We start from the raw sequence: 27,814 nt of genomic DNA on the forward strand, positions 1-27,814 counted from the left end.
TGACATCATACAGCACTTTTGTGATGTCACAAGCCCTTTCTTGGAGCCCTCGCACCCTGTTGGAATGGTAAGTGATTGACAGCCTTCCACTAGTCCTTAGGAGGCCCCTCCCACTACAGACACGGGTCTGCCCGGATATTACACACATGATACCGCCATATCTGCCAGGCGTGAGGTGTCATCAGACCTGCCCGAGCCTGTGAAACAAGGGGGCCCTGGGTGTAGCGTGCTCCGCGTGCATGCTCGGCTCCGTAGTTTCCCGGCATTCCTTGCCCACACCCCGGCATGCCCACTTCACCCGAGGCGCAGGTTCAGGCGCATTCCAGGGGTTTCCATGTTGCACTTGGGGGATGGGGGGGGGGGTCACAGGAAGAGGGATGGTCCCATTATAGGCTCAGCGTTAATCCTCTGCGGTGCAGAGTTAAATCTTGCGGGGGAGGGGGTAGCCCTAGGCACTGACAGACAGAGGATGCCATAAATCTATCTGAACTGAATATCAGTGCATGAGGTGGAGATAAGAAGAGCCGGGGAGGCGGAAGCTGTCATGGCCGGACTTGTCAGCTGCAGGAGACTGGCAGAGAGCCATCATCTCTACGGGTGGCCTGGGGACACAGAGCCTGCTGACTCGAGGGGTGCAGTGTACGAGCCTTGCACCTCTAGGGGCGCAGGATGTGAGCCTGGAACCTCTAGGGGTTCAGGATGCGAGCCTGGCACCTCTGGGGGTGCAGGATGCGAGCCTGGCACCTCTGGGGGTGCAGGATGCGAGCCTGGCACCTCTTGCGGTGCAGGATGCGAGCCTGTCACCTCTGGGGGTGCAGGATGCGAGCCTGGCGCCTCTAGGGGTGCAGGATGCGAGCCTGGCGCCTCTAGGGGTGCAGGATGCGAGCCTGGCACCTCTAGGGGTGCAGGATGCGAGCCTGGCACCTCTAGGGGTGCAGGATGCGAGCCTGGCACCTCTAGGGGTGCAGGATGCGAGCCTGACATCTCTAGGGTGCAAGATACAAGCCTGTCACCTCTGGGGGTGCAGGATGCGAGCCTGGCACCTCTTGCGGTGCAGGGTGCGAGCCTGTCACCTCTGGGGGTGCAGGATGCGAGCCTGGCGCCTCTAGGGGTGCAGGATGCGAGCCTGGCACCTCTAGGGGTGCAGGATCGAGCTTGGCACCTCTAAGAGGGAAGGGTGCGAGCCTGGCACCTCTAGGGGTGAAGGGTACAAAGAACTGGACAATCTCTCTGGACTGGCATTGAGTTCTACAGCTCGTAAAGATTGGTGTATGGCTCAGAGCCCGTCACCTTTAAGGGCGGATACACTTAGGGCCGGCACAGGGATACAGAACCCGTCACCTCTAAGGGTGGATGTAGTCAAGGCTGGCACAGGGATACACAGCCCATCATCCTGTGCCTCATAGGAACAGTCCAGACCGAACTGCCAAGCCAGGTCCTCCCTTCCGGTGGTGATTCCCAGCTGCGGTATTTAGTCCGGGCCTTGTTTCTGGCCCCCTTATATACTGCTGTTTCCGGCGACCACGCCCCTGTTAGGACATGAAATGACGCCCCTCTGCGGATCCCGTAGCTTTAAGACCTTGCGCGGTGTTGCGGGGTCGGATTGGTGAGGCTGGGCACTCCAGATGAGCCGGTACTCGAGTTGCAGCTGCAGGGATCTTTTTTTGGCCACGGGGTGGCCGATGGGGGGTCTGTGCAGTCCAGATGCCGCCTGCGGCCCAGTGGGGGCCTGAGCGGGCCCTTCTGGAGGCAGATGGCCCCGTCACTCCCCTATTACAACCAGGGCGGAGGTCCTTCCCAGTCCTGGGACGCCCACGAATATATGCAGATTGAACGCGGGCAGGGGGCCAGAGCACGAGCGGCCTCACTTCTATTCAGGTGCGGGCCACCACTGTGAATTAATCCGTGAACAAAAGGTCCTGGCAACATTTGCATTTCCGTTTATCTCATTAAAGTTAAGAAAAAATGCCCTTTAGAGAAACCCTTGCCCCCTCCTCCTTTTCTCAATACTTAAAATAGTGAATCAGTGTTCTTCGAAAAGGCCCCAACCCAGCCCTGGGGTCAAGAGTGCCAAAGTCACTCTTAAAATTCTGGAAGAAACTCAAAGCCGGCTCTTCCCTCGAACCCAGACAGGGCGCTCAGAGGCACCGCTCTCTCTTCAGCGTAGGCGGGCAGCTAGAGCCAGGGTCGGATTGGGATCACAATTCGGCCCGGGCACTGACGAAAAAAGTGGCCCTCATTCAAGAGGCGTGGCCCATATTTAAGGGGCGTGGCCCACATTCAAGGGGCGTGCCCTTTCATGAAACACCATTTGCACAGACAAGGAATGAAAGTGGGAGGATACTGTTCTTGCACAGGACACAGGGCCAAGGTGACAATGGCCTACATGCTGAGCAACTAAAAAAAATAGCAAGGCCCCTTTTTGTCACAAAATTATTCCAGCCCTCCAGCGCAGGAGCACGTGAAAAGCAGCAAAGCGCCTGCTATTACTAACCTACTTAGCCCTCCCCAGACCTTCAGCTCAGGAGCACAGGAACAGAGGTAAGGCCCCTGCAATTAGTAAATTAATCAACCCTCCAGGGCTTGGGAAAATGTCCTGGCAGGGGAGCACAAAACACAGCTTTCTGGGTCATCCAAGGTAGCCAGGTAGCCAGGGGGAGGCTGAGGTGAAGCTGGTGCATGGGAAGTGCCTTCCCTGTGTGTTCTGGCAGTTTGAGTGTTTACCATTTACTGTAGTATTACCCTTGTACCTGTGTACGGTACCCTTTTGTAACTTGCACACGTCACTTTTCTCTGGTATCACACTGTTTGCTACCTCTCACATTTGTTTGCTTTAGATACTTGCCCAAGTGCCACCATTGCCTACGTAACATTTGTTCTTGTGCTGGAGTGTCTGCCATTAATTGCAGTATTATACCTCTACTTGTACTTTGTACGCTTTTGTAACCTGCACACATATCTATTTTTCCTCCTGTAATGTATCGTTTGCTCCCCTTGTATTTTGGTTGCTCACTATTGTCACTTTTGATTCATGTAACTTAACGTTTGCTTTTGTAATTTGTCCACTTATAATTTTCTCTTCATGTATTATTGCTGTTCCTAGTGTGAAGCGCTCTGACACCTTCGGGTAAAGTCCGTGCTATATAAAATTGCATAAATAAATAAATAAAACAAAAAAAATCCAAACATCACCAGGCCCCCACAGCAAGACCCATTCTTCCTCGCCCACTATGCCCTGAATGTGAAGGGCTGTGGGCGAGGTGTTAAGACTAACACCGTTTCTGGGCTGCATGGGCGCCAGGGGGCCGAGGTGCAAATGGCTCAAAGGCCTGAGAAACACCTGGCCCCCAGGGAGGCCGATTATTGCAAACAATCACCCCTCCCCAGCCCAGCCTCCGCTTGATTGCTTGGCAGGGCAGGGCAGGGGTGAAGGAGAGCCCACAGCTGACAATCGCTGTCTGGCCGCACAGCGAGGCTGCTTTCATTTTCTCAGTCTCTGTCTCCGTGCCCTCTGTGGGCCAGTTTTTAGGTCTCGTGCCTGCGATGCATATGGCAAAGCCATATGCCATCGCGCAGGCGCGATACTATTGTTGCTGGGTCTGCTTCCCAGGAGACAGGAGATGTCACGCGCACGCTCAGGAAAGCGATCGGCGCCGGCCGCGGGCGCGCGTTCCCAATCTCCTGTCTCTCTGGGAAGCACACAAATCTCTCAACTTTCCTCCACTAAAATGTTTGCATGTAAGATGTTTCAACTTCTCGTTGTCGCTTATGGCCCCGGCTAAGCTTCGGCTTTCACAGTTCTTCCAACAACCCGACAACCTCTCTTTGAACCGCTCGGTGCTCGCGCCTCTGCGGATCACGTGACGAACGTGACCTGACGTCGTTGCTAAGGGCGCTTTGTCTCCAGGAACTCGACGCTATTGACTCCCTGCGAGGCGACTGCTCTGTCTATCCTCTTTGGACAACAACTCCGTCTTCAGGCAGCGGGAAGGCGTCAGTGATTCGTGAGCGGCTTCGATGCTGGTAAGCAGACCCTTCCGTGAGGCAGTACTACTTTGGCTGGACTCCGACTTTGACTTGAGGCAAGTTCTGCGGTGGCCTCTGAGAGCCACCCGGTCCGTAACTACGTTGAAAGCGGGTCCAGCCTCTCATCTGGCCCCGCCCTTTCAATGTCTTCGCCTCCACCACGTAAAGCGCTGCTGCGGGTTTTGATAGAGCTTCGCGACGCTTGCCTCGATGGCCCCTCACCAGATCCAACAGCCCCCATCGTTGGCCTTCACCAGGAGCCGCTAACGATCTCTATGAGTGCCAAGATGTTCTGATCTGGTGAGAGGGGCTACTGAACGTCCGTGTTTCTTCCGCTCTCTCGCCCATTTCTGCCAGCCAGCACCCCTGTGATGCACATTTAACTTTTAATAATCTTTAAGAAGGATCCGATAATACTCTCATGCCACCGACTTTATTCCTTTTAAATACAAGCTCTCTAGACAGTACATTTAGCAGCTTACACGACTTAAGGTCAACCTACGAAATGTAACCGGTGTTCCACACCTTCGGCTTGAGTTCGCGCTATACTAAACTGCAACACAATAAATAATAATATTAATAATGGCGTGAGAAGTCGTGCAGTGCAGTCTCTTATGGAGCCAAAAATAAAAGTGCATCAATATATTCTTTTTTTATTGAGCACCATACAATAGGACAAACAAAAAAAAGTAAAGCCAAACAAATGGAGCATAAGATCTATTTGAAAAGAATGACACAGCTGTGATTAAATAAACGATTCTTCATTAATGATTCACTACCATTACATAGATGTAGCCCTACCACTATTAACTCCTACGGTCTTTTTAAGTGCCATTTTCTGGAAGTTAGTTTTGTGATCTGCTTTTTAGGTCTCACGCCTGCGATGCATATGGCGAAGAAATATGCCATCGCGCAGGCGCGATACTATTGTTGCGTGATGACACGCGCACGCTCAGGAAAGCGATCGGCGCCGGCCGCGCGGGTGCGTTCCCAATCTCCTGTCTCTCTGGGAAGCACACAAGCAAGCCCAGCAAGCACCGCCAAGGCACCACGAGTGAACGCAGTAAGAGTTGTGCAGCCCGCATTACTATGCGCCCCCTCTTCAGCGCCACTCTAAACAAGTTTTTGCAGGTTGTGTCCTGTGAAAGCTCCTGCAGCAGGCAGGCAGACTGCGGGAAACCTGAGCTCGGGCAGTAACAGCAGAGCAATGCTAGCTGCAGGCAGCCATGACTCTTCCTCCTCTCGGTTGCTTACACGGACCAACTTAACCGGGGAGTTAGGTGTCCAGACTCTGCACGTGGCACGGTCGGGGTGATCTGCAAGAGTCCTGGCCCCTGGAGGATCCCTGCCCCTTCCCTGCTTCAGAGCCGTCAGTCTGCCAGGCTGGCACGAGTAAGTATACATTTTCGTTAGCACAGTCTCTGCTTGATGGATGTCTTCATTTTATAGGCACCCGCTCTTGTCATCCTCCGTGCTTTCACCCCAAGAGCAGTGTGCGGCTAGTTCGGCTCGAAGTGCTGAGCACTCACTGCCTGGTCTCGTCAGCTCCATTGGTTTTACCCCAAGATCAGCGGCGAGCTCCACCCTGCTCTCACAGCTGTGAAAATTAAAAGTCTTGTGTTTTTTTTGCAGAGCGAAGTTATTTTTCAACAACCAGCTGTTCCTAATGGCCCCTTGGGTCAAACGTTTGTATTTCTCGTTTGGCCCATCTTAGCTCACTGCTCAACCCGGTAAAAACCAATAGGGAAAACAAACAATCTTTTCTGTGGCAAACCCTCCCTTGAGATCATGGAAAAATAGGCTGCTGTAAATATTGCACGGTTAATGGCTGTAGGTGTCTGGGAGGTTAAATATGTATTGGGTTTAAAACCAGTGGCTTTCAGTGTTTACGGACAGGTGGCTTTGTTACTGCCACCAGCACGTGCCTGTTTCAATGAGGGCGACAGGCTCTGTTATTGTTAATAGTCTGGGAAGTAAACTTTCAGCGGACATCCCACTCAACACGCACATTGTTGTCAATGTATGGCGGGACTTTAAGTAATTAAAAGCACCACCACATCCACCACCACCACCACATCCACATCCACCACCACATCCACCACCACATCCACTACATCCAACACCACCACATTCACCACCACATTCACCACCACATCCACCACCACATTCACCACCACAGCCACCACCACATCCACCACCACGTCCACCACCACCACGTCCACCACCACCACGTCCACCACCACCACGTCCACCACCACCACGTCCACCACCACCACATCCACCACCACCACATCCACCACCACATCCACCACCACATCCACCCCCACATCCACTACATCCACCACCACCACATCCACCACCACATCCACCACCACATCCAACACCATCACCACATCCACCACCACCATATCCACCACATCTACCACATCCACTACATCCACCACATCCACTACCACATCCACCACCACCACATCCACCACCACCACATCCACCACCACCACCACATCCACCACCATCACCACATCCACCACCACATCCACCACCACCACCACCAGATCCACCACCACCACATCCAACACCACCACCACATCCACCACCACCACCACATCCACCACCACCACATCCACCACCACATCCACCACTACCACATCCACCACTACCACATCCACCACTACCACATCCACCACCACCACATCCACCACCACCACATCCACCACCACCACCACATCCACCACCACCACATCCACATCCATCACCGCCACATCCACCGCCACCACATCCACCACCACACCCACCACATCCACCACCACATCCACCACATCCACATCCACCACCCCCACATCCACCACATCAACCACCACACCCACCACCACCACATCCACCACATCAACCACCACACCCACCACCACCACATCCACCACATCCACCACCACCACATCCACCACCACCACATCCACCACCACCACATCATCCACCACCAACACATCCAACACCCCCACATCCACCAGATCCACTTCCACCACATCTATGTGTGTGTGTGTGTGCTCTTTGTGTGGCTCTGTGTGTGTGTGTGTGTGTGGTTGCACATGCAATAGGTCTCACATTTGCGAGAGATTAAGCTATTAGCATTATAAATGACAATGCCATTTATTTATCTGTTTTCAAATCAAACACATACATAAAAAAATTGTCATTTACAATGCCAATAGCTCTAACTTTTGCAAAGGCGAGACCGTTGCATTGTAAATGCTTGTTTTTCTCCCCTTTCCTAGTCTACTCTCTGTGGACTGGGACAGGGGAGAAAAAAAACGGCCCACAGAGGGCACGGAGGCACCGGCCCTTCGGCCCATTCCCGAATGCCCGCCTTGCCAATCCGCCCCTGGCTAGAGCCACCTTTCGAGGGGGGAGGGGTGGGGATGGGGGGTAATTTTTCCAACCACAGAGTGGCTGTAAGAAGGGGTGAACACGCAACAAAAGCCGCATTTACCCGCGAAGACGTGTCAGCCCGGGCAGACACACACGACGGGGGAGGGGAGGGGGGTCTGAAGCCCCGTGAGCCCAATGGGTATTGCGCGCCTGCTTCAGCGCCTAGAAACCCACCAGGCGAGATGGGCGCTATACACTTAACACAACAGAAGCTCTTACCTCCGGCAGCGCTCCACGTCGGGGTCCGAGCGGTAGAACTTGAGCCCCCCGTGCCGCAGGGCGTCCTCGGGGTTGGCGAAGGCCTGTGGTGAAAAAGAGAGAAGAGACGTCACCAATACAGTAACCACAACAATAGTGAGGTGCCGTGTTTCTTTTTATGAAGCGCTTACACCTTACTGGGATTTCTAGGCGCTGTTGGACAAGACTAATGCTAGGCAATATCTGGTGTCTTACACTTGGATCTGTTATGAGCACCTCTGTTACTGCAGGTCTGCAAAGCAACCTTAATCCTTACCACCTGGTCCCTGTGCTATTCTAGTACTGGGCCCGCAGGCAGCTCTGCGCATGCGCCTCAATGCTGACAGAAAGTGTGTATGTTATTCTAGTACCGGGCCCGCAGGCAGCACTGCGCATATACTGCAATACTGACATACTGACGTCTGTGCTATTCTAGTACCGAGGCCCACAGACATCTTTGCGCATGCGCGCAATGCTGGCACACTGATCCCTGTGCTATTTTGTTACTGAGGCCCGCAGGCAGCTCTACGCGCGTGCCTCAACGCTGACATAGTCTTAAATGCTATTCTAGCATTGAGGCCCACAGGCAGCTTTGCGCATGCACCTCAATGCTGACAGGTGTTTGTGTATTATTCTAGTACTGGGGCCCACGGGCAGCTTTGCGCATGCACCTCAATGCTGACAGATGTTTGTGTATTATTCTAGTACTGGGGCACGCAGGCAGCTGCGCGCATGCACCTCCATGCTGACATACAATCTTCTACGCTATTCTAGTACTGAGTCCCTCAGGCAGCTCTGCGCATGTACCTCAATGCTGACAGCATTCTCTGTGTGACTCTAGCAGTAGGACCCAAGTGCAGCTCGGCTGATGCACCTCACATGTCAGGCACGTGACACTAACTTTCTATTTCATTACTACGGCACCCCATAGCTCTGTCCACACCAGGGGTGAGTGAACATTCTGCTTCACTGGCAGAGTTCTGACAAAACTCCGCCAACCGCCATGTAGCAGAGTTTTTTCTCGAGCGCGCTCACCAACAGTAAATTGGTGAGCCACGTGAGATTTTACCCCCTCGCACCCAGTGTGATTTTTGGGTGCTCGAAGGTCTCCGGGCGCGATTTCTCAACGCGGGTGGTGATTGCAGGATTCTACCGTTCGCATTGAGAAAGCTGCTGCTCGCGTGAAGAAACTGCAGGTCGAGTAGAAAATATACATGAACATGAACGGCATCAAAGAAGCAGCGCCCTCTGGCACGCCACGTGATACGTGCACGCTGATTTTACACCGAGCGCAACAAGCTCCTAGCCCTAAAAATCCGTGCGAGCTTGAAGAACTCAGCGGAAGCTCGAAGAGTTTTTAGGTAACTGCTGTTTCAGAGCTGGGATTTACACAACGCTCTGCCAATGTCCCTCGAGCCTCGGTACTGAGGCCTACCCGCCGCTCTGCCCATGCATCTCATCCCAAGCCTGCAAAACTCTGCACCCCTGCCACTGCACGGCTAGGGTCTCCCCAAAGCCCATCAATCCCCCCATTTCTACTCATACTGGGGTCCTCATACAGCTCCACCAATGTCCCTCAATCCCAAACTGCAGGTCCACCTGGTGCAAACTGGAATCTCCAACGCACTTCGATACTAGCCCTAAAGATTCACACCAAACACAGCTCTGCCAATGCACCTCAGTACTGGCCCTGAACACACACACACACCACACAGCTCCACCAATGCACATCAATACTGGCCCTAAAGATGCGCATACAACACAGCTCTACCAATGCACCTCAAGATTGGCCCTGAACACACACACACACACACCACACAGCTCCACCAATGCACATCAATACTGGCCCTAAAGATTCACACCAAACATAGCTCTGCCAATGCACCTCAGTACTGGCCCTGAACACACACACACACCACACAGCTCCACCAATGCACATCAATACTGGCCCTAAAGATGCGCACACAACACAGCTCTACCAAGGCACCCCAGTACTGGCCCTGAACACACACACACACACCACACAGCTCCACCAATGCACATCAATACTGGCCCTAAAGATTCACACCAAACATAGCTCTGCCAATGCACCTCAGTACTGGCCATGAACACACACACACACCACACAGCTCCACCAATGCACATCAATACTGGCCGTGAAGATGCTCAGCTCTGCCAATGCACCTCAGTACTGGCCATGGACACACACACCACACAGCTCCACCAATGCACATCAATACTGGCCCTAAAGATGCGCACACAACACAGCTCTACCAAGGCACCTCAGTACTGGCCCTGAACAAAAACACACCACACAGCTCCACCAATGCACATCAATACTGGCCCTAAAGATGAGCACACAACACAGCTCTACCAAGGCACCTCAGTACTGGCCCTGAAGACACACACACCACACAGCTCCACCAATGCACATCAATACTGGCCCTAAAGATGCGCACACAACACAGCTCTACCAAGGCACCTCAGTACTGGCCCTGAACACACACACACACCACACAGCTCCACGAATGCACATCAATACTGGCCCTAAAGATGCGAACACAACACAGCTCTACCAATGCACCCCAGTACTGGCCCTGAACACACACACACCACCCAGCTCCACCAATGCACTTCAATACTGGCCCTAAAGATGCACACACAACACAGCTCTACCAATGCACCTCAAGACTGGCCCTGAAGATGCTCAGCTCTTCCAATGCACCTCAAGACTGGCTCTGAAGATGCTCAGCTCTTCCAATGCACTTCAGTACTGGCCCTGAAGACACACACACCACACAGCTCTACCAAGGCACCTCAAGGCTACCCATGAAGACGCACACACCACACAGCTCTGCCAATGCACCTCAGTACTGGCCCTGGAGACGCACACACCACAGAGCTCTGCCAATGCACTTCAAGACTGGCCATGAAGACGCACAACTCTGCCAATACACCTCAATACTGACCCTGAAGTCATACACACCACATAATTCTACCAATGCACCTCAATACTGGCCTTGAGAACGCACAGCGCTGAAAATGCACCTCCAGACTGGCCCTGAAGACGCACAGCTCTACCAATGCTCCACAATACTGGCCCTGAAGACGCACGCAGCTCTACCAATGCACCTCAATACTGGCCCTGAAGATGCACAGCTCTGCCAATGCACCTTAGTACTGGCCCTGAACACACACACACCACACAGCTCTACCAAGGCACCTTAGCACTGGCCCTGGAGATGCACACAACACAGAGCTCTGTCAATGCACTTCAAGACTGGCCATGAAGACGCACAACTCTGCCAATGCACCTCAATACTGACCCTGAAGACATGCACACCACACAGCTCTACAAATGCACCTCAATACTGACCCTGAAGACATGCACCCCACACAGCTCTACAAATGCACCTCAATACTGGCCCTGAAGACGCACAGCACTGCCAATGCACCTCAATACTGGCCCTGAAGACGCACAGCGCTGCCAATGCACTTCAAGACTGGCCATGAAGACGCACAACTCTGCCAATACACCTCAATACTGACCCTGAAGTCATACACACCACATAATTCTACCAATGCACCTCAATACTGGCCTTGAGAACGCACAGCGCTGAAAATGCACCTCCAGACTGGCCCTGAAGACGCACAGCTCTACCAATGCTCCACAATACTGGCCCTGAAGACGCACGCAGCTCTACCAATGCACCTCAATACTGGCCCTGAAGATGCACAGCTCTGCCAATGCACCTTAGTACTGGCCCTGAACACACACACACCACACAGCTCTACCAAGGCACCTTAGCACTGGCCCTGGAGATGCACACAACACAGAGCTCTGTCAATGCACTTCAAGACTGGCCATGAAGACGCACAACTCTGCCAATGCACCTCAATACTGACCCTGAAGACATGCACACCACACAGCTCTACAAATGCACCTCAATACTGGCCCTGAAGACGCACAGCACTGCCAATGCACCTCAATACTGGCCCTGAAGACGCACAGCGCTGCCAATGCACCTCAATACTGGCCCTGAAGACATGCACACCACACAGCTCTACAAATGCACCTCAATACTGACCCTGAAGACATGCACACCACACAGCTCTACAAATGCACCTCAATACTGGCCCTGAAGACGCACAGCGCTGCCAATGCACCTCAATACTGGCCCTGAAGACGCACAGCGCTACCAATGCACCTCAATACCGGCCCTGAAGACGCACAGCGCTGCCAATGCACCTCAAGACTGAACCCGTAATAGGCACTCATCACACAGTTCTACCAATGCTCCTCAATCCAGGTCCGGAAGACGCACAGCTCTGCCAATGCACCTCAATTCTGTCCCTGAAGACGCACACAGCTCTACCAATGGTCCTCAATAATGATCCTGAAGACGACCGCAGCTGTACCAATGCTCCTCAATACTGGCACTGAAGACACACACAGTTCTGTCACTCCTGCTCAAAACTGGCACTGAACATGTACAGCTCCAACAGTGCACCTCAGTACAGGCCCTGAAGACGCACCCACCACAGAGCTCTGCCAATGGACCTCAAGACTGGCCCTGAATTCACACAGCTCTACCAATGCACCGCAAGACTGGCCCTGGACATGCACACAGCTCTACCAATGCACCTTAATACTCGCTCTGAAGATATGCACACCGCACAGCTCTACCAATGATCCTCAATAATGACCCTGAAGACGCACAGTGCTGCCAATGCACCTCAATACTGGCCCTGAAGACGCACAGCTCTACCAATGCACCTCAAGACTGAACCGTTAATATGCACTCATCACACAGTTCTACCGATGCTCCTCAATCCAGGCCCTGAAGACGCACAGCTCTGCCAATGCACCTCAAGACTGAACCCTTAATATGCACTCATCACACAGCTCTACCAATGCTCCTCAATATTAACCCTGAAGACGACCACAGCTCTATCAATGCTCCTCAATACTGGCCCTGAAGACACACACAGTTCTGTCAATGCTGCTCGAAACTGGCACTGAACATGTACATCTCCAACAATGCACCTCAGTACAGGCCCTGAAGACGCACCCACCACAGAGCTCTGCCAATGCACCTCAAGACTCGCCCTGAAGACACACAGCTCTACCAATGCACCGCAAGACTAGCCCTGAACATGCATACAACTCTGCCAATGCACCTCAATACTGACCCTGAAGACATACACACCACACAGCTCTACCAATGCACCTTAATACTCGCCCTGAAGACGCACAGCTCTGCCAATGTACCTCAATACTGTCCCTGAAGACGCACGCAGTTCTATCAATGCTCCTCAATACTGGCCCTGAAGACACACACAGTTCTGTCAATGCTGCTCAAAACTGGCACTGAACATGTACAGCTCCAACAATGCACCTCAGTACAGGCCCTGAAGACGCACCCACCACAGAGCTCTGCCAATGCACCTCAAGACTGGCCCTGAAGACACACAGCTCTACCAATGCACCTCAATACTGACCCTGAAGACGCACGCAGCTCTACCAAAGCTCCTCAATACTGGCCCTGAACATGCACAGTTCCAACAATGCACCTCAATACTGGCCCTGAAGACATGCACACCACACAGCTCTGCCAATGCACCTCAATACTGGCCCTGAAGACACACACAGCTCTGTCAATGCTCCTCAATACTGGCCCTGAACATGCACAGTTCCAACAATGCACCTCAGTACAGGCCCTGAAGATGGACACAGACACACAGCTCTACAATGCATCGCAAGACTGGCCCTGAAGATGCACACAACTCTGCCAATGCACCTCAAAACTGACCCTGAAGGCATGCACACCACACACCTCTACCGATGCACTTCAATACTTGCCTTGAAGACGCACACACTACACAGCTCTGCCAATGCACCTCAGTCCTAGCCTACTCTCACTGGTTCTCACGTCTCAGTATTTGCTGTATAGACGTTGGGGTGGTAGTTACCCCCTGGCCTTAACGCCCTTCAGATGCTATTGAACCCTTTTGGGCTCAGTGGAAGCCCCTCTCCCTGGAGTGCCTGGGGCTGGTCTGTGCTCCCCTCTGACACCGCTCACCTTCTTGCGCAGCCGCAGGTGGCCCGTGATGATGCCCACCACGAGCATCTTGACCAGCAGCAGCAGGCCGTAGAAGACGAAGGAGCAGAAGACGTCGTTGTGCAGGTCCAGGGCCATGCTGGAGGCACCGAGGGGGCTCTAAGGTGCAGAGGGTGGCGCCAAGAGGAATGCGGTGGAGGGTGGCTCCGAGGGGTCTGTGGTGGAGCAGCTGGCACCTAGGGGTCTGCAGTGAAGAGGGTGGCACCGAGGGGGTCTGCAGTGAAGAGGGTGGCACCGAGAGGCTCTGTTGTGGAGGGTGGCAACCAGGGGCTCTGCGGTGTCCGGCCTGAATGTGCTTCGGCCGGGCGCACAGCGCTTTAAGTACCCTTCGCGGCACGCCCTTCTCCCTGGCCGGCCTCGCCCTCTGGCTTCGGGGCCTGAACCAGTCTGAGCCGCCTCTCCTGCTGTTTGCATTCCCTTCATTTCCGGAAGTCGCGGGCGCACATCTGTCACGTCCCCCTTTCTCCTTCAGGTGAAAGGGGTCATTTTCATTGCCAGTGGGGTCATGCCCGGCCTCCGCCTGCCCCCTGCTTCCGGCCTGGGATTTCCCAGCCCCTCCCAGACGTCCTGCAGTTCTTTGGGACAGGGAAAACTCCGAATGACCCAGCTACGATTTCAAGGACCCCTGTGACACCCCCTCACCCCCCCCCCCATGTTCCACGACCAAGGCCACCCAGCCTCGCAGCACCGATGGTCGATGCACAGCCTTTCTTCTTCATGGGCCCAAGGCCTGGTTGCATCAGTGGCCATGGCCCCCTATTCTACTCTTGTTAATAGCCTCCAGTGCACGATGCATCATCGGGCATGAATGACCCCTCCCCCCTCCGCCTTATTTGCATGTGCTGTTTAAGGCGCCGAATTCCCGTTGCATTTTATTGCCTTGTATTATTATTATTCCATTCTATAGCGCTTACTACCCATGACGAGGAGTCAAACTGCTTTTTCGTCAAGTAGCACACTACTCCGGAACGCCTAAAGGATTAGTGGTGAATTAGAATGGTAAAATAATAAAGAAATGTGAGTGAGTGGTGGATATTAATCAGTTATTTGGATTGAAAAGGTTAGAGGAGGGATAGAGGATGGAAAAAGGTTTGCGTTCATAAAGCACCTGTTACCCCTGATGGGTGTTGAAGCGCTTTTTTTGGCAAGTAGCACCCTACTCCGGAACACATAAAGGATTAGTGGTGAATTAGCATAGTGAAATATGAAAATATTTTGAGTGGTGGATCGCTGATGACCATTCAGCTTTGTTGTATATGGCCTAATCTTGTCAACTCTTAGATCTAGAGGTGTCTGTGGTTGTTACTTCCTGCGTTTGTCACCCGTGGCCGCCTTTCAACACCCAGATACATCAACCATCATGACCCACTACTCGGCTCTGCCTTGTATGACCTAATCCTGACAGCTCCCGGGGCCTAGAGCTGTCTGTGGTTGTTACTTTCTGTGTGTGTGTGTCTACCAGCGACGAACTCCAAGGCCCAGTTGCATCGTTGGCCAAGCCTACTACAAGACGCTGTTAGGAGCATGTTGGAAAGGCACCAGCTGCTTGATTGACCACTATTAATCTGCTATCTAAAGCAATAAAAACATTTTTTTTTAATTTAATGTCTTTCTTCACTTATGCTTGCTTCACATATTTACCACTTTGTGTTCCTATTTCTCATGCCTGGCGGAAGATGCCCGCACTCCAGCTCGTTCTTTAGTTAGGCCTGGGCGGATTTTAATTATGCGGGAGTAAACCGAGTAATTTCTGCAATTCTGCATTACTCTTTGACACAGAATTAATGCTAATGACGCAGTTACACCTGCTCGCGTATTTAAGAGGATTTTTTTTGGGAAAATCCTACAGCAAGAGCCCATTTAGCGAGCGTGAGCAGCTGCTTGCACTCACTACTCGTGTTCTGTTGCATTTAGCACCGTTTCTTAGCGCCAAAAGGCACACCTCACATCTGGTTTTAACTTTAGGGTGCATTTTGTGTTAAGAAACTAATGACAAATGCTGGGAGTAAGTTGGGGAAATCCTACCCCAATTTCACATTTAGGAGTAGATTAGGATAGCGGTTTTTCCGCATCCTCCGGGCTGGCGGAAGCCACTGCCGGCCCGGAGGACATGGAAAAACCGCAGCGGACCCACCAAAGACCCACCGCCACATTAGGATGGCTGGTGGGTCCTGGTTTTCGTCCGCAGCTTTTATGCCGCGGTTGGCTTACAACCGCGGCGGAAAAGCCCTAATATGGTGGCAGTGTCTCTCAGACACCGCCAGCCATATTAGGATTCCCAAAAAGAAATGCTTTTCCACGGCGGGTTTTCCGCCGTGGAAAAGCATACGGAGCTTCACTGCGGGGGCCCGTTGCAGGCCCCCTGGGTGAAGGGGGGTGGGGGGTGCACATGGGGGGTACCTATGGTACCCCCCTGCATTTGTATGCAGTAATAGGCAGGCACCGCGCGGTGCCTGCCGCTTTCTGCATACAAATGCAATGTATGCATTTTTAACATTGCGGCGGGTGCAGCTTGAAGCCGCACCTGCTGCAATGTTAAACATAGAGGATGTGACCGCCAGGGTGGCGGTCACATCCTAATTAGACAGGAGGGAACTCCGCAGGCCATGCGGAGGTTCCCTCCTACTCTATGGTCGCGGACGGACTCAAGTCCGTCCGCGATCATAATGAGCCCCTTAGTGTGTGGATATATGACAGAACCGCACATGCTATTACCACGTAGGCCTATACACTGCACCATTACAATGCATGTGTCCTTACCATGTATGCCTTTACAACGAAAGTTTGTACCATGCATATGCATTTAACATGCATGCCTTTGCAACGAAAATGTAAGTATTTTACAGGTGAATATAAACCCATCATATAGATAAAGGGTTCATTATATATATATATATATATATATATATATATATATATATATATATATATATATATATATATATATATATATATATATAGTGAAAGAAATGGAGTATGAGGCAAATATATATATATATATATATTTGCCTCATACTCCATTTCTTTCACTGTGAAACAAAGTTCAGCACTCCCGGGGTACAGGCAAGTATTTCTTTATTTCGCCATTAGCCGTAGACAGACGCCTTTCGGACGTGAGTCCTTCATCAGTGTTTATATACATATATATATATATATATATATTATTCCAAAGGTGCCCTTCAGCGGGAACATGCACTTACTTAAAAAGTTCTTTATTTTCAAAGCTGGAAACCGACATTAACATGAAGTGTTCAATCATGCCTGACGCCTTTCGGACATCCTCGTCCTTGTTCAGAGGCCAGAGTACGACTTTGCAGCAGCTTAGAAGCAGCACTTTTATCTGCATGCTCCAGTGGGTGTGCGCCATCGTCGTCAGTCCTTGCTGAAGGGCATCTTGGGAATAATATATCACAGCAGTCCTGCCGTGAAGACCGCACTGCCATTGGAATACGATTTGAGGCCGCGATTGTGTGAATTAATTGAGCCTGATAGCTGAGCTGCAAATCGGCAAAGGAAAGAAATTGAAATCCTGGCATTTAACATTGAGAGGCCCACTGGAGGGTTATGAATAGTATGAAAAGTACAGAGGACGACGGTGCACACCCACTGGAGGGTTAAAATGCGGTGACAACACTGCAAATCCTAGAATGTGTGTGGATTAGCAACTCAACTTAGAGGCCCACTGGAGGGTAATAGCATTAATAAGCTTGCAGATAAAAATGTTGTTTCTAAACTCCTGCAAAGTCGTAAGCTGGCCGGTGAACAAGGGCCAGGATGGTCCAAAACGCGTCACGCATGATTGAACTCTTCATGTTAATCAGTAGTGTAGCAAGGTCAGATGGTAACCAGTGCAGAACATTTCTTTTCACCCCCACCCACATTGAAATTATTAAAATAAGGGAAAAAAAAGATAGTTAGACATATTTTTGCCATTTTGTCACCCCCCTCAGTGCCATTTTGTCACCCCCATCAGTGATGACACCCGGGGCGGCCCGCACCCACCGCACCCTCCCTTCCTATGCCACTGATGTCAATGCCAGCTTGCAGCTTGAAAATAAAGAACCTTTGAAGTTAATCTGCAAGTGAGTGCATCTTCTTGCTGAAGGGCAACTTGGGAATAATATATATAAAATTGATGTAATCATCACTGCAATAAAATCGAGTGACTTTATTCTCCTGGAGTGCTGGCTGATTTCTGCAGAGAAGCGGTAATCGTATTTGGATATATATATCTATAAAAATATCTACATATATATCTATTTATATATATCTACATATCTATATAGATATATATATATATATATAGAGGAGGGATATATAGTTAGGATTTTTTCTCTATGGGACTTTTGAAAATTCTATGTCTAATAACTTTGGCGTTTGTGGACGGAATCGGCTGAAATTTTCAGGAAAATTGCAAATTTTGTTTCTGAGCAGCCCCTGAAAATTTGGGGGGGTTTCGTCAAGGGGGGGGCCGAGAAAAAAGGGGGGTCCCAAAACGCATTTTTCCCATTCATTTTTCCATAGGGCGTTTGGCCTCACTTTTAGCTCGAACGGCTGAATGGATTTGCACGAAACTTGGCAAAATTGTAGGGACTGTTAGCCCGATGTGCCTTTGCTGGGTCTCAATATATGTGCTCCAGTGGATTTTGAGAAATTAACGTTTTAAAAAACAGATATATCTGTGACAGCGTCCCGGGTAGCGCTCCGGTTCGCGTACTTTTCGTGTTACGGAACTTTGCGAAGCGAAGCTGATTGGCTCTCCGGTGTCTGTCAACATTCTAACCAGTCCGGAACGGCCGCCATCTTGTCTCTCGGTAGGATCGAGAGACAAAAGGAGGAGAAAAACGAAGGGGGAATTTAATGAAAGGGGGCAAGGTAGACCCCTCTTGACCCCCTAGGAATGATGTTGGGGTTATTAAAGGGTCCCGTGGGGCAAATAAAAAAAATTTGATTTTTCGCGGTAGAAGCGCTTCCCGGTTCGCGAACCGGGTCGCGAAACGGGAATTCGCCATTTTGTGTTTCGTTTTAATTAAATTACAAGATGGAGGAAAAACAATGTGAGAAATGGTTATAAGGGGGTACGGGAGACGTATCCTGACCCCCTATGTTTTCTGAGGGTGGCTGAGGATGCTCATATATGTTGATACATGTCTTCCAGCGGCTGCGCGTGAGCGTTTTTTTTTTGTCTGCGTGACGTCTGTTAACGTTCGATTTGAAGGAAATCAGGAAGTGTTGACCGCCATTTTGTCACTGCGAGTAAATATTTTGTAAAAAATAATTGTTATAAATTAATCCGTATTGATAAACATTGTCTGCGCCATCTTGCCTTTTTTCCAATGCCACACTTTTGTCGTGCACGGCAGCCATTTTAGATGCCTTGACCAGACCCACTCTCTGCACGCCGCCGATCCTCAGCATGGCTCCCCACCCTCGCAAGCATCTCCCCCACGCACTGGTCACCCCCGCTCTCTCTCTAATGCATGGGTCATAAACCTCCCTCCATCTGCGCTGCTCTTCCCTAAGAATCACACCCTGTGCCCGCCCGACACCTCCCTTTCACCCTATTCACTACCGCACCCTCTGACACTCCTCTTCTTCTGTGACTGATTGTCCAGGCCGGTCCCAGGCTATCACCTAGCCGTGCGGATGTAGTTTATGGCCCCAACTGTAAAGAATCACCCCTCTTCAAAGGAGTTACAGTAGATCAAGGCCCCCACCCCATGAGATCCGTCACACCACACGCGTTCCTACTATCTGATAACGATCCTGTATTGTGATTGGGGAGGGGATTCTCACTGTAAGGGTGTTTGGGACCGAGCCTGAAGCGGAAGATTCCAGGGATGCCTTTTTGTACATCAAAGTCTTCACAATTATGTGTCACATTAAAAATATATAGCACTCCAACAAAGTAGTAGGATTATAACTCTTTAATAACTTATAAATATATACAACGCTCCAACAAAGTAAACACGTTAAAAAAAAAAAATGTAAACAACTATTTACATGGCAGCTTGCTGCAATATCCATCTCAAAGCAACAATGGGCTGCTTTGGTTTGTCTTTTAGTTGGCAAAATCCGTCGGCCTGTGAGGTGGCGTCAGTAGCGGTCCGTTGTGCGAATAGGCCGAAGGCAGCACAACGCGCCGAGATCCGGACGGCACCCAGGTGGTGTCCAGTAAGTTGTCGCACTGGTCTGGCCATCCTACAATGCTGCGCCGAAAAACGGCGTGGGGCGCCTCGGGGGGGGAGGCGGAACGAACGGGCCTCCCCCGCCTTCCCAGGTGGAGGCTCCTCTGCTGCACTGGGGCGCCCCTTGGCGTTTCACTCGCCATCCAGTTGTTTAGCGCCCGCTTTTGCGGCACTGTGCCTCATCCGCCATTCAGCTGAGTTGCGCCCACTCTTGCGGTGCAGCGATAGGCGGCTGCCACAGGACTCTTAAATTGGTGGCCGGCTCTTCGGATTTGGGCCTGGTCCACTAAAATGGCCCTGGGACACATTTGAACTCGGACATTTGCCTGCTACGGCTTGGGCCCCATTCTCTAAAGCGTCCCCTCAGCCTTGAAGATTCTACAAAAGTCATCGGGGCCCCCGACTCCCGCAGGCTTCCGGTGGGGAGCGGCTGCCATGATTGCTTGCGGAATGGCCACGACGGAGCCACGAGATGGTGGTGCTCTCATGCTGAGGCCAGCTTCAGTCTGAAATATCCAGAAACACTGTAGACTACCAATTCGATGACTTCCGGTGGAGCCCCAACGTGACCCGGTAGGGAAGAACTTGCCCTCCCCTCTTTGACTGATGGTTTTTGTTGCCTGTCCCCTCTGTTGTTATCTAACGGAACCTTTTTGGATTGCCGAGTGAGAAAAAAAAAGGTGGGGCTTTCATCATTTGGGAAAAAAAAATGTTTCAATCCAATGAAAAGTGTTATTTTTAGGTCATATGATCAAGCCTTCCATCATTAGGAAACCAAAAGTAAAATGAACCAATGAAAAGTTTTATAAACAAGTCACATGACCTGTTATGCGGCTTTGGGCTATAAAAAGCCTACAAAATTCGTTGGCCTGTGAGGCGGCGTCAGTAGCAAACCGATGTGCGAATAGGCCGAAGGCAGCAGAACGCGCCGAGATCCGGATGGCACCGAGGTGGTGTCCAGCAAGTTGTTGTACTGGTGTGGCCATCCTACAATGCTGCGCCGAAAGTCGGCGTGGGGTGCCCGGGGGGAGGGGGGGAGGCTGAGCAAACGGGCCTCTCCCGCCTCCCCAGGTGGAGGCAGCTCATCTGCAGTGGGGCGCCCCTTAGCGTTTCACTCGCCGTCCAGTTGAGTTGCGCCCGCACTTGCTGCTACAGTAGGCCGAAGGCAGCAAACGCGCCAAGATCCGGATGGCACCGAGGTGGTGTCCAGCAAGTTGTTGTACTGGTGTGGCCATCCTACAATGCTGCGCCGAAAGTCGGCGTGGGGTGCCCGGGGGGGGGGTGTGGGGGAGGCGGCGCAAACGGGCCTCTCCCGCCTCCCCAGGTAGAGGCACCTCATCTGCAGTGGGGTGCCTCTTAGCGTTTCCCTCGCCGTCCAGCAGAGTTCCGCCCGCTCTTGCGGCACAGTGCCTCACCCCCCATCCAGCTGAGTTCCGCCCGCTCTTGCGGCACAATGCCTCACCCGCCATCCAGCTGAGTTGCACCCGCTCTTGCGGCTACAGTGTCTCGCCCACCATCCAGCTGAATTGCGCTTACTCTTGCGGTGCAGCGATAGGCGGCTGCAACAGGACTCTCAAAATGGCGGCCGGCTCTTTGGATTTGGGCCTGGTCCACTAAAATGGCCCTGGGACACCTTGGAACTCGGACGCTTGCCTGCTAGGGCATGGGCCCCATTCCCGAAAGCGTCCCCTCTTTTGACTGATTGTTCTTGTTGCCTATCTCTTCTGTTGTCATTGAACGGAACCTTTTTGGACTGCCGAAAGGGGTTCTGGTCCGACCGCTGGTTGGTGGAGACATTTTGATTATATCCTGGACCTGCCGGGCCTGGCCCAAAATGGCGCCGGTATAAATGGGACTCGTAACTCCTTGTTGTGTACTGGTTGCCCAACCTTCATATCACGAGATACGTATGCAGTTTTGAAGCACATGGCGGGCGGGGACGAGTACTGATTGAACATTTGGACATCCCTATTGATATTAAGTTCTGATGTGTTATTGATTACTGTACTATTGAAAGTTCGTATTAACGTCACCCATGGTACTTGCCCGCAAATGTATATCTAGATAATTTTATTGTAACTCGCCCTGCCGTACTTTAATTATAAAATGTACGTCCACTGATTCCGCAACTGTTAGACACCTTAGTTCTTGCAACCTAATGGGTCGCCCGTTACGTTCTTCTACAGTGTAAATGTCCTTTCATCATATACAATTCAAGTTTGCTCCGTGGCCGGCCCACGTGGTTATATGCCCGTATTTGTATACTGACATTTTCACAATTAAGGTTTTTAAAACAAAACATGGTAGTAGTACCTAGATTCGTAAAGTTTTGAATAATAGCCACTGTTTTCGAATCAGTAAAAGGCAAGTGAAATAAAGCAGCCCGATTACATGACGGTTAAAAGGTATAATACGCAGGAACGCAGTAAAGATAAATGGTCAAGGGCTGTTGTGTTTTCCACTCCTGCAACATAAAGTGATCGATAAGAATCCGATATTCATGCCTATCAGCGACTAAGACAGCAGGCCGAGCCTCTTTTGTTCAACGGCTCCCTCATGGGACGAAGAAACGCCCTTTTTCTCGAAATAGGAATATTTTACTTGCAGGACAGTTGTAAATTTCCCGGGAAAATACATTAGCCTGGAACATTGTTAGTGATAAACTGTAAATGCATCTGGGTCTTTTGCTTTACAAGTAAGAGTGAGAAAAAAAAAGGTGGGGCTTTCATCATTTGGGAAAAAAAAAATGTTCGAAAGCAATGAAAAGTGTTATTTTTAGGTCATATGACCAAGCCTTCTATCATTAGAAAAACAAAAGTAAAATGAACCAATGAAAAGTTTTATTAACAAGTCACATGACCTGTAATGCTTACGTTACGCGCTGCGCGCCGCGCCCTGGATCGTTTCCGGGAAGCTGCGCCTCGCGCACCGGAGCACTTCCGGGTGGGCTAACGCGGCGCGTCATATGACGCATTACGCGACAACGCAGGTCCAGAATATAGTCAAAATGTCTCCACCAACCAGCGGTCGGAATACAACACCTTTCAGCAGTCCAAAAAGTTCTGTTAAATGACAACAGAAGGGACAGGCAACAAGAACCATCAGTCAAAGAGGGGAGGGCAAGTTCTTCTCTACCGGGTCACGTTGGGGCTCCACCGGAACTGATCGAATTGGTAGTCTACAGTGTTTCTGGATGTTTCAGACTGAAGCTGGCGTCAGCATGAGAGAACCACCATCTCGTGGCTACATCGTGGACATTCCGCGAGCAATCATGGCAGTCGCTCCCCACCGGAAGTCTACGGGAGTCGGGGTCCCGGTGACTGTTGTAGAATTTTCAAAGCCGAGGGGACTCTTTTGGGAATGGGGCCCATGCCTTAGCAGTCAAGCGTCCGAGTTCCACGGTTGCTCAGAGCCATCTTTGCAGGCCAGGCCCAAGTCTGTGGAGCCGACCGCCATTTCGTGAGCTCCGTAGCAGCCGCCTGTCGCTGTACCGCAAGATTGGGTGCAATTCCGTTGGATGGCGGGTGAGGCGTTGTAATAGCAAGAGCAGGCGCAATTCAGCTGGCCGAGCGAGGCACTGTGTCGCAAGAGCGGGCGCAACTCAGCTTGTCGAGTGAAGCGCTGGGGTGTAGCTGAGAAACCTCCAACTGGGGAGGTGGGGGAGGCTCGTTCGCGCCGCCTCTCCCTTCTAGTGCACCCCACGCCGTCTCCTGGCGCAGGTATATGTGATGGTCGGACCAGGGCACCGCAGGTTGTGTCTTCAGGTCTAACGGATTGTGGGACAAGGTGTGGAGCAGGCGCAATTATCTCGGGGGCCTCCGTCAAGCGGTTCAGGGAGGCACCGCATCACATTGTTTTCCAATGCAGTCAGGTCCACAAACAGCCCCCACTTACTTTGAGAATAGTGAAGCTGCAGCAGGTGCAAATAAGCTTCAGACAGTGTTACAAGGGCTGCTCGGAACCCTCAACTATGGCACCCAACATCCAGGACTTATGCCATTTGTGCAAGGCAGTGACATCGAAGCATCTCAGGGACCAAGCAACATACCATATCCAGAGTCCTTACCACAACCTCTGCCTTCCTTCTTACCTAGTTATTGTTCTTTCACTCCCACCACAGGCTTTTAGTCTGTGGATGGAAAACCATGAACCTACACTCACCTATGAAAATCTTACTATTGATGGTTGATTTTGAGCCCCCAATACAAAGGCTTGTTTGGATCGATGTTGCAGCAGGCTGCCATGTAAATAGATATTTAATAAAACATTTTACCCTGTCACTTGTTGATTTTGAGTCCCAAATACAAAGGCTTGTTTGGATCGATGTTGCAGCAGGCTGCCATGTAAATAGTTATTTAATAAAACGTTTTACCCTGTTACTTTGCTGGTGTGTTGTATATATTTATAATATTTGCATAGGGTTTGTCGTTATTTTGGGTGGGGTGGGCGGCGGAGCCGAGCTGTCTTGCAGCCATCATGGTGTCGAGTTCAGTTCCTCTCACTAGTTTCGTATTTCTCATGAGGGGTTGTTCATAATGTTTCTATTTTAGCGAGGTCAAAAAGAGATCCCATTAGTGGCCTATTGATTTTGCTTGATTCCTTTTGTTTTTTTAACCATTTTTCACTATCTGCAAAGACTAAACAGAGTATTGCGACTCTGTGCTTGTTTGTAAATAGAGAATGAACCAAAGAGAACCAATTCCAAAACAATAAATGCTAGGATAACAATCAATCAAATGGAGAGGGAAGCAGGCACAACGGATTACAACGGGGGCAAAGGCCTGTGTTACCTACCCTTCAATATCTGCAAAGAGAGAATACTCCTAAAAGAAAAGAGGGGGGGCAGCGTTCAAAGCACATCAGCGTGCATAAACACGAAAATGTTTTTACCTACCACGTACTTGACATTTTACAGCTTTTGATATTTGCTATTAAAAAACCATTGAAATTCACTGGAAAAACCACAGGTTATAGACCATATATAGTTAGGAATTAGCATTTACCAAACCTTGAAAATTCACTGAAAAAAACATGGGTTATAGACCATATATAGTTAGGAATTAGCATTTACAAAACCTTATTTTATTCACACAAAACCATTGAAATTTCATATATAGTTAGTTGCACTAACTATATATCGCGCACCCGCAATCCACTGCTGATCATGTCACATATTACATCATTCATGACATGATCAGTGACATCACTGATGACATCACTGATGACATCTCAAATGACATCACTGATGACATCACTGATGACATCTCATTTGACATTACTGATCACATCACTGATGACATCATCAATGTGATAACACGGTGAACCTCTTCAGACTCTAATATAATCTTAGATACACTCAGAGTAAATACACACTCACAGACTGTCACTCATCCATGGAGCTACTCACACACCTAGTCAATCATGCAAAGAATCAATCACACTTCCATTTCTTCAACTATACAGTTATACACACCTTACTTATTCAAACATATACTAACACATATTTACTCTCTTATACAATCCCTGATACAAGTTCACAATGATCCATACAGCCACTCACAAATTCACTGGCTCTTATGCACAGTTATTTATATATGTCAACTCTCACATGTACTGTGTTTTACATATGTACTTACTTTGACATGTAGCACTGAGATATCCATTCACTCACCAATACACTCATGCACACAGTCAACCGCCCATACAGCTGTTTCCACATGCACTTTTGAACCCATACATCTAGTGAATCAACTGCTCACACATCTATGCACAGAGTCATACACCTCCCAGCCACCCACACACACACTCAGTCTCCCATACAAATACTTGGGCAACCAATCAATAACCCATATACTTAATCATAAAGCTACTGATCAACACATGCAGCAGTTTACAGTACAACAGACATAATGATGCACAAATTAAGACAGTTTAGTCACTAACCCATGCACTCAGTGAGACACATTTAATCACTCACTCATACAGTCAGTCATGCACCTACTAAATCCTTCATCCAGACACTTATACATCCACTCATTCTTCAATATGTAAGACATATTTTGACTTTACAGAAACACACAGTCACTGGATGTTGTCATCAGTGATGTCATCAGTGATGTCATTTGAGATGTCATCAGTGATGTCATCAGTGATGTCATCAGTGATGTCACTGATCATGTCATGAATGATGTAATATGTGACATGATCAGCAGTGGATTGCGGGTGCGCGATATATAGTTAGTGCAACTAACTATATATGAAATTTCAATGGTTTTGTGTGAATAAAATAAGGTTTTGTAAATGCTAATTCCTAACTATATATGGTCTATAACCCATGGTTTTTTCAGTGAATTTTCAAGGTTTTGTAAATGCTAATTCCTAACTATATATGGTCTATAACCTATGGTTTTTTCAGTGAATATATATATATATATATATTATATATATATATATATATATATATATATATATATATATATATATATATATATATATATATATATATATATATATATATATATATATATATATATATACATATCTTATTAACCTAAAACCCTAACCCACCCTAAAACCTAAAATTACCTGTGCCACCCTGCAAACGCATTTGCCTTAACATGCGTACACCCACTGTCTTTCTAAATTCAAAATGGAAATCCTTGACCACCTTTAGAGGAAAATGTGCATATTTTCTGCGTAACTGAGACATGGTTAAAGCAGTGGTCCTGGGCAGGCATTGTAGAATGCTTTCTTCCAAAGTACCACTTTGCACACACTGACCGATTTTGAGTAATGGACGGTGGCGACGCAGCAATCACTGCTAAGACATCCTTTAGTTTGCATAATGTCTGGAATTATTCCATCAATGATCTCTGATCATGCCATCAATGACTCAGAAATCATTGGGCATCTATTCAAATCAACCTCTCCTCCTCACTTGCTGGGCTTCTGCTCTGCCACCCACCACACTGTGCTTTTGTGAACAATTTGGAAGAACTTTGAATCTAATTTACCTCTGCCAAGCAAAATCTATTATTCTTGGCGACTTTAAATTTCATCTAGATTACCTGAAACATAAAAATGCTGTCAACCTTCTCAAATACTTATTTAACTGCGACAGCATACAAGTGGTCAATAGGTCCACCCATAGAGCAATTCAAATACTAGTTTTATTAACTGCCTCTTCACAGCTGATTCAAAATACACAGATCTTGCCAGCCCTGTGGACATGCCAGGCATTATTTTGCTTCAAGTTTGGCCCCTTTTGTCCACCAATGCAGGTGTTATTCTCACAAAGGAATCCCTCAGTTGGGAAAAGGTGATTGAGACTACTCTCGGAAGTAACAATACAAAATTCCCTATGACCAAGACCCCCTAATACATGCTATTTAACCTTCTTGTCTTGGAACAACCAATATATTGGATGTCATCGTCCATAAAGAAGAGAAAGTAACCCCACAGAGTTTACGCCCGATGCCCTGGTACTCGAAATCCTTACATAATATAAAAAGACCAGAAACGCCTGGCGCTTGCAATGTGATTCTGAATTTAGGACTAGGTATGAACAACTACTCAATTTTTTATAAAGTTATTATAAAGGAAGTGCAAAGTAAATTCTATTCAAATAGATTAACGTTGAGTGACAATAAACAAAAAGACTTTTGAAAAAACTATGGAGGAACTACTCGACAAAGTCTGTGATCGATTGATTATCCCACCTCGTAGGATCTAAGATATGGTAATCTAGCAGTCATTTTCCATGACAAAACAGAAAAAATCCTTAGTGCCCTTGATCATGAATCAAGCAGCCTCCCT

At 49.5% G+C, this 27,814-nt stretch overlaps 1 protein-coding gene across 1 annotated transcript in view; it reads right to left on the reverse strand.

Annotated features, from left to right (window-relative positions):
• The window catches only part of PTGES (prostaglandin E synthase), a 32,968-nt gene extending 18,985 nt beyond the window's left edge, over positions 1 to 13,983 (reverse strand). Inside the window, exons 1-2 of the mRNA XM_086924606.1 lie at positions 13,773 to 13,983; positions 7,672 to 7,754 (exon numbers count right to left, since the gene is read on the reverse strand). Of these exons, the coding sequence (XP_086780732.1) occupies positions 7,672 to 7,754; positions 13,773 to 13,889 (200 nt within the window). The 5' untranslated portion in view covers positions 13,890 to 13,983. The remainder of the gene's footprint in view (positions 1 to 7,671; positions 7,755 to 13,772) is intronic.
• Positions 13,984 to 27,814: the final 13,831 nt, after the last annotated feature.

Source organism: Lissotriton vulgaris, chromosome 5, assembly GCF_964263255.1.
Source record: "Lissotriton vulgaris chromosome 5, aLisVul1.2, whole genome shotgun sequence".
Lineage (NCBI taxonomy): Eukaryota > Metazoa > Chordata > Amphibia > Caudata > Salamandridae > Lissotriton > Lissotriton vulgaris.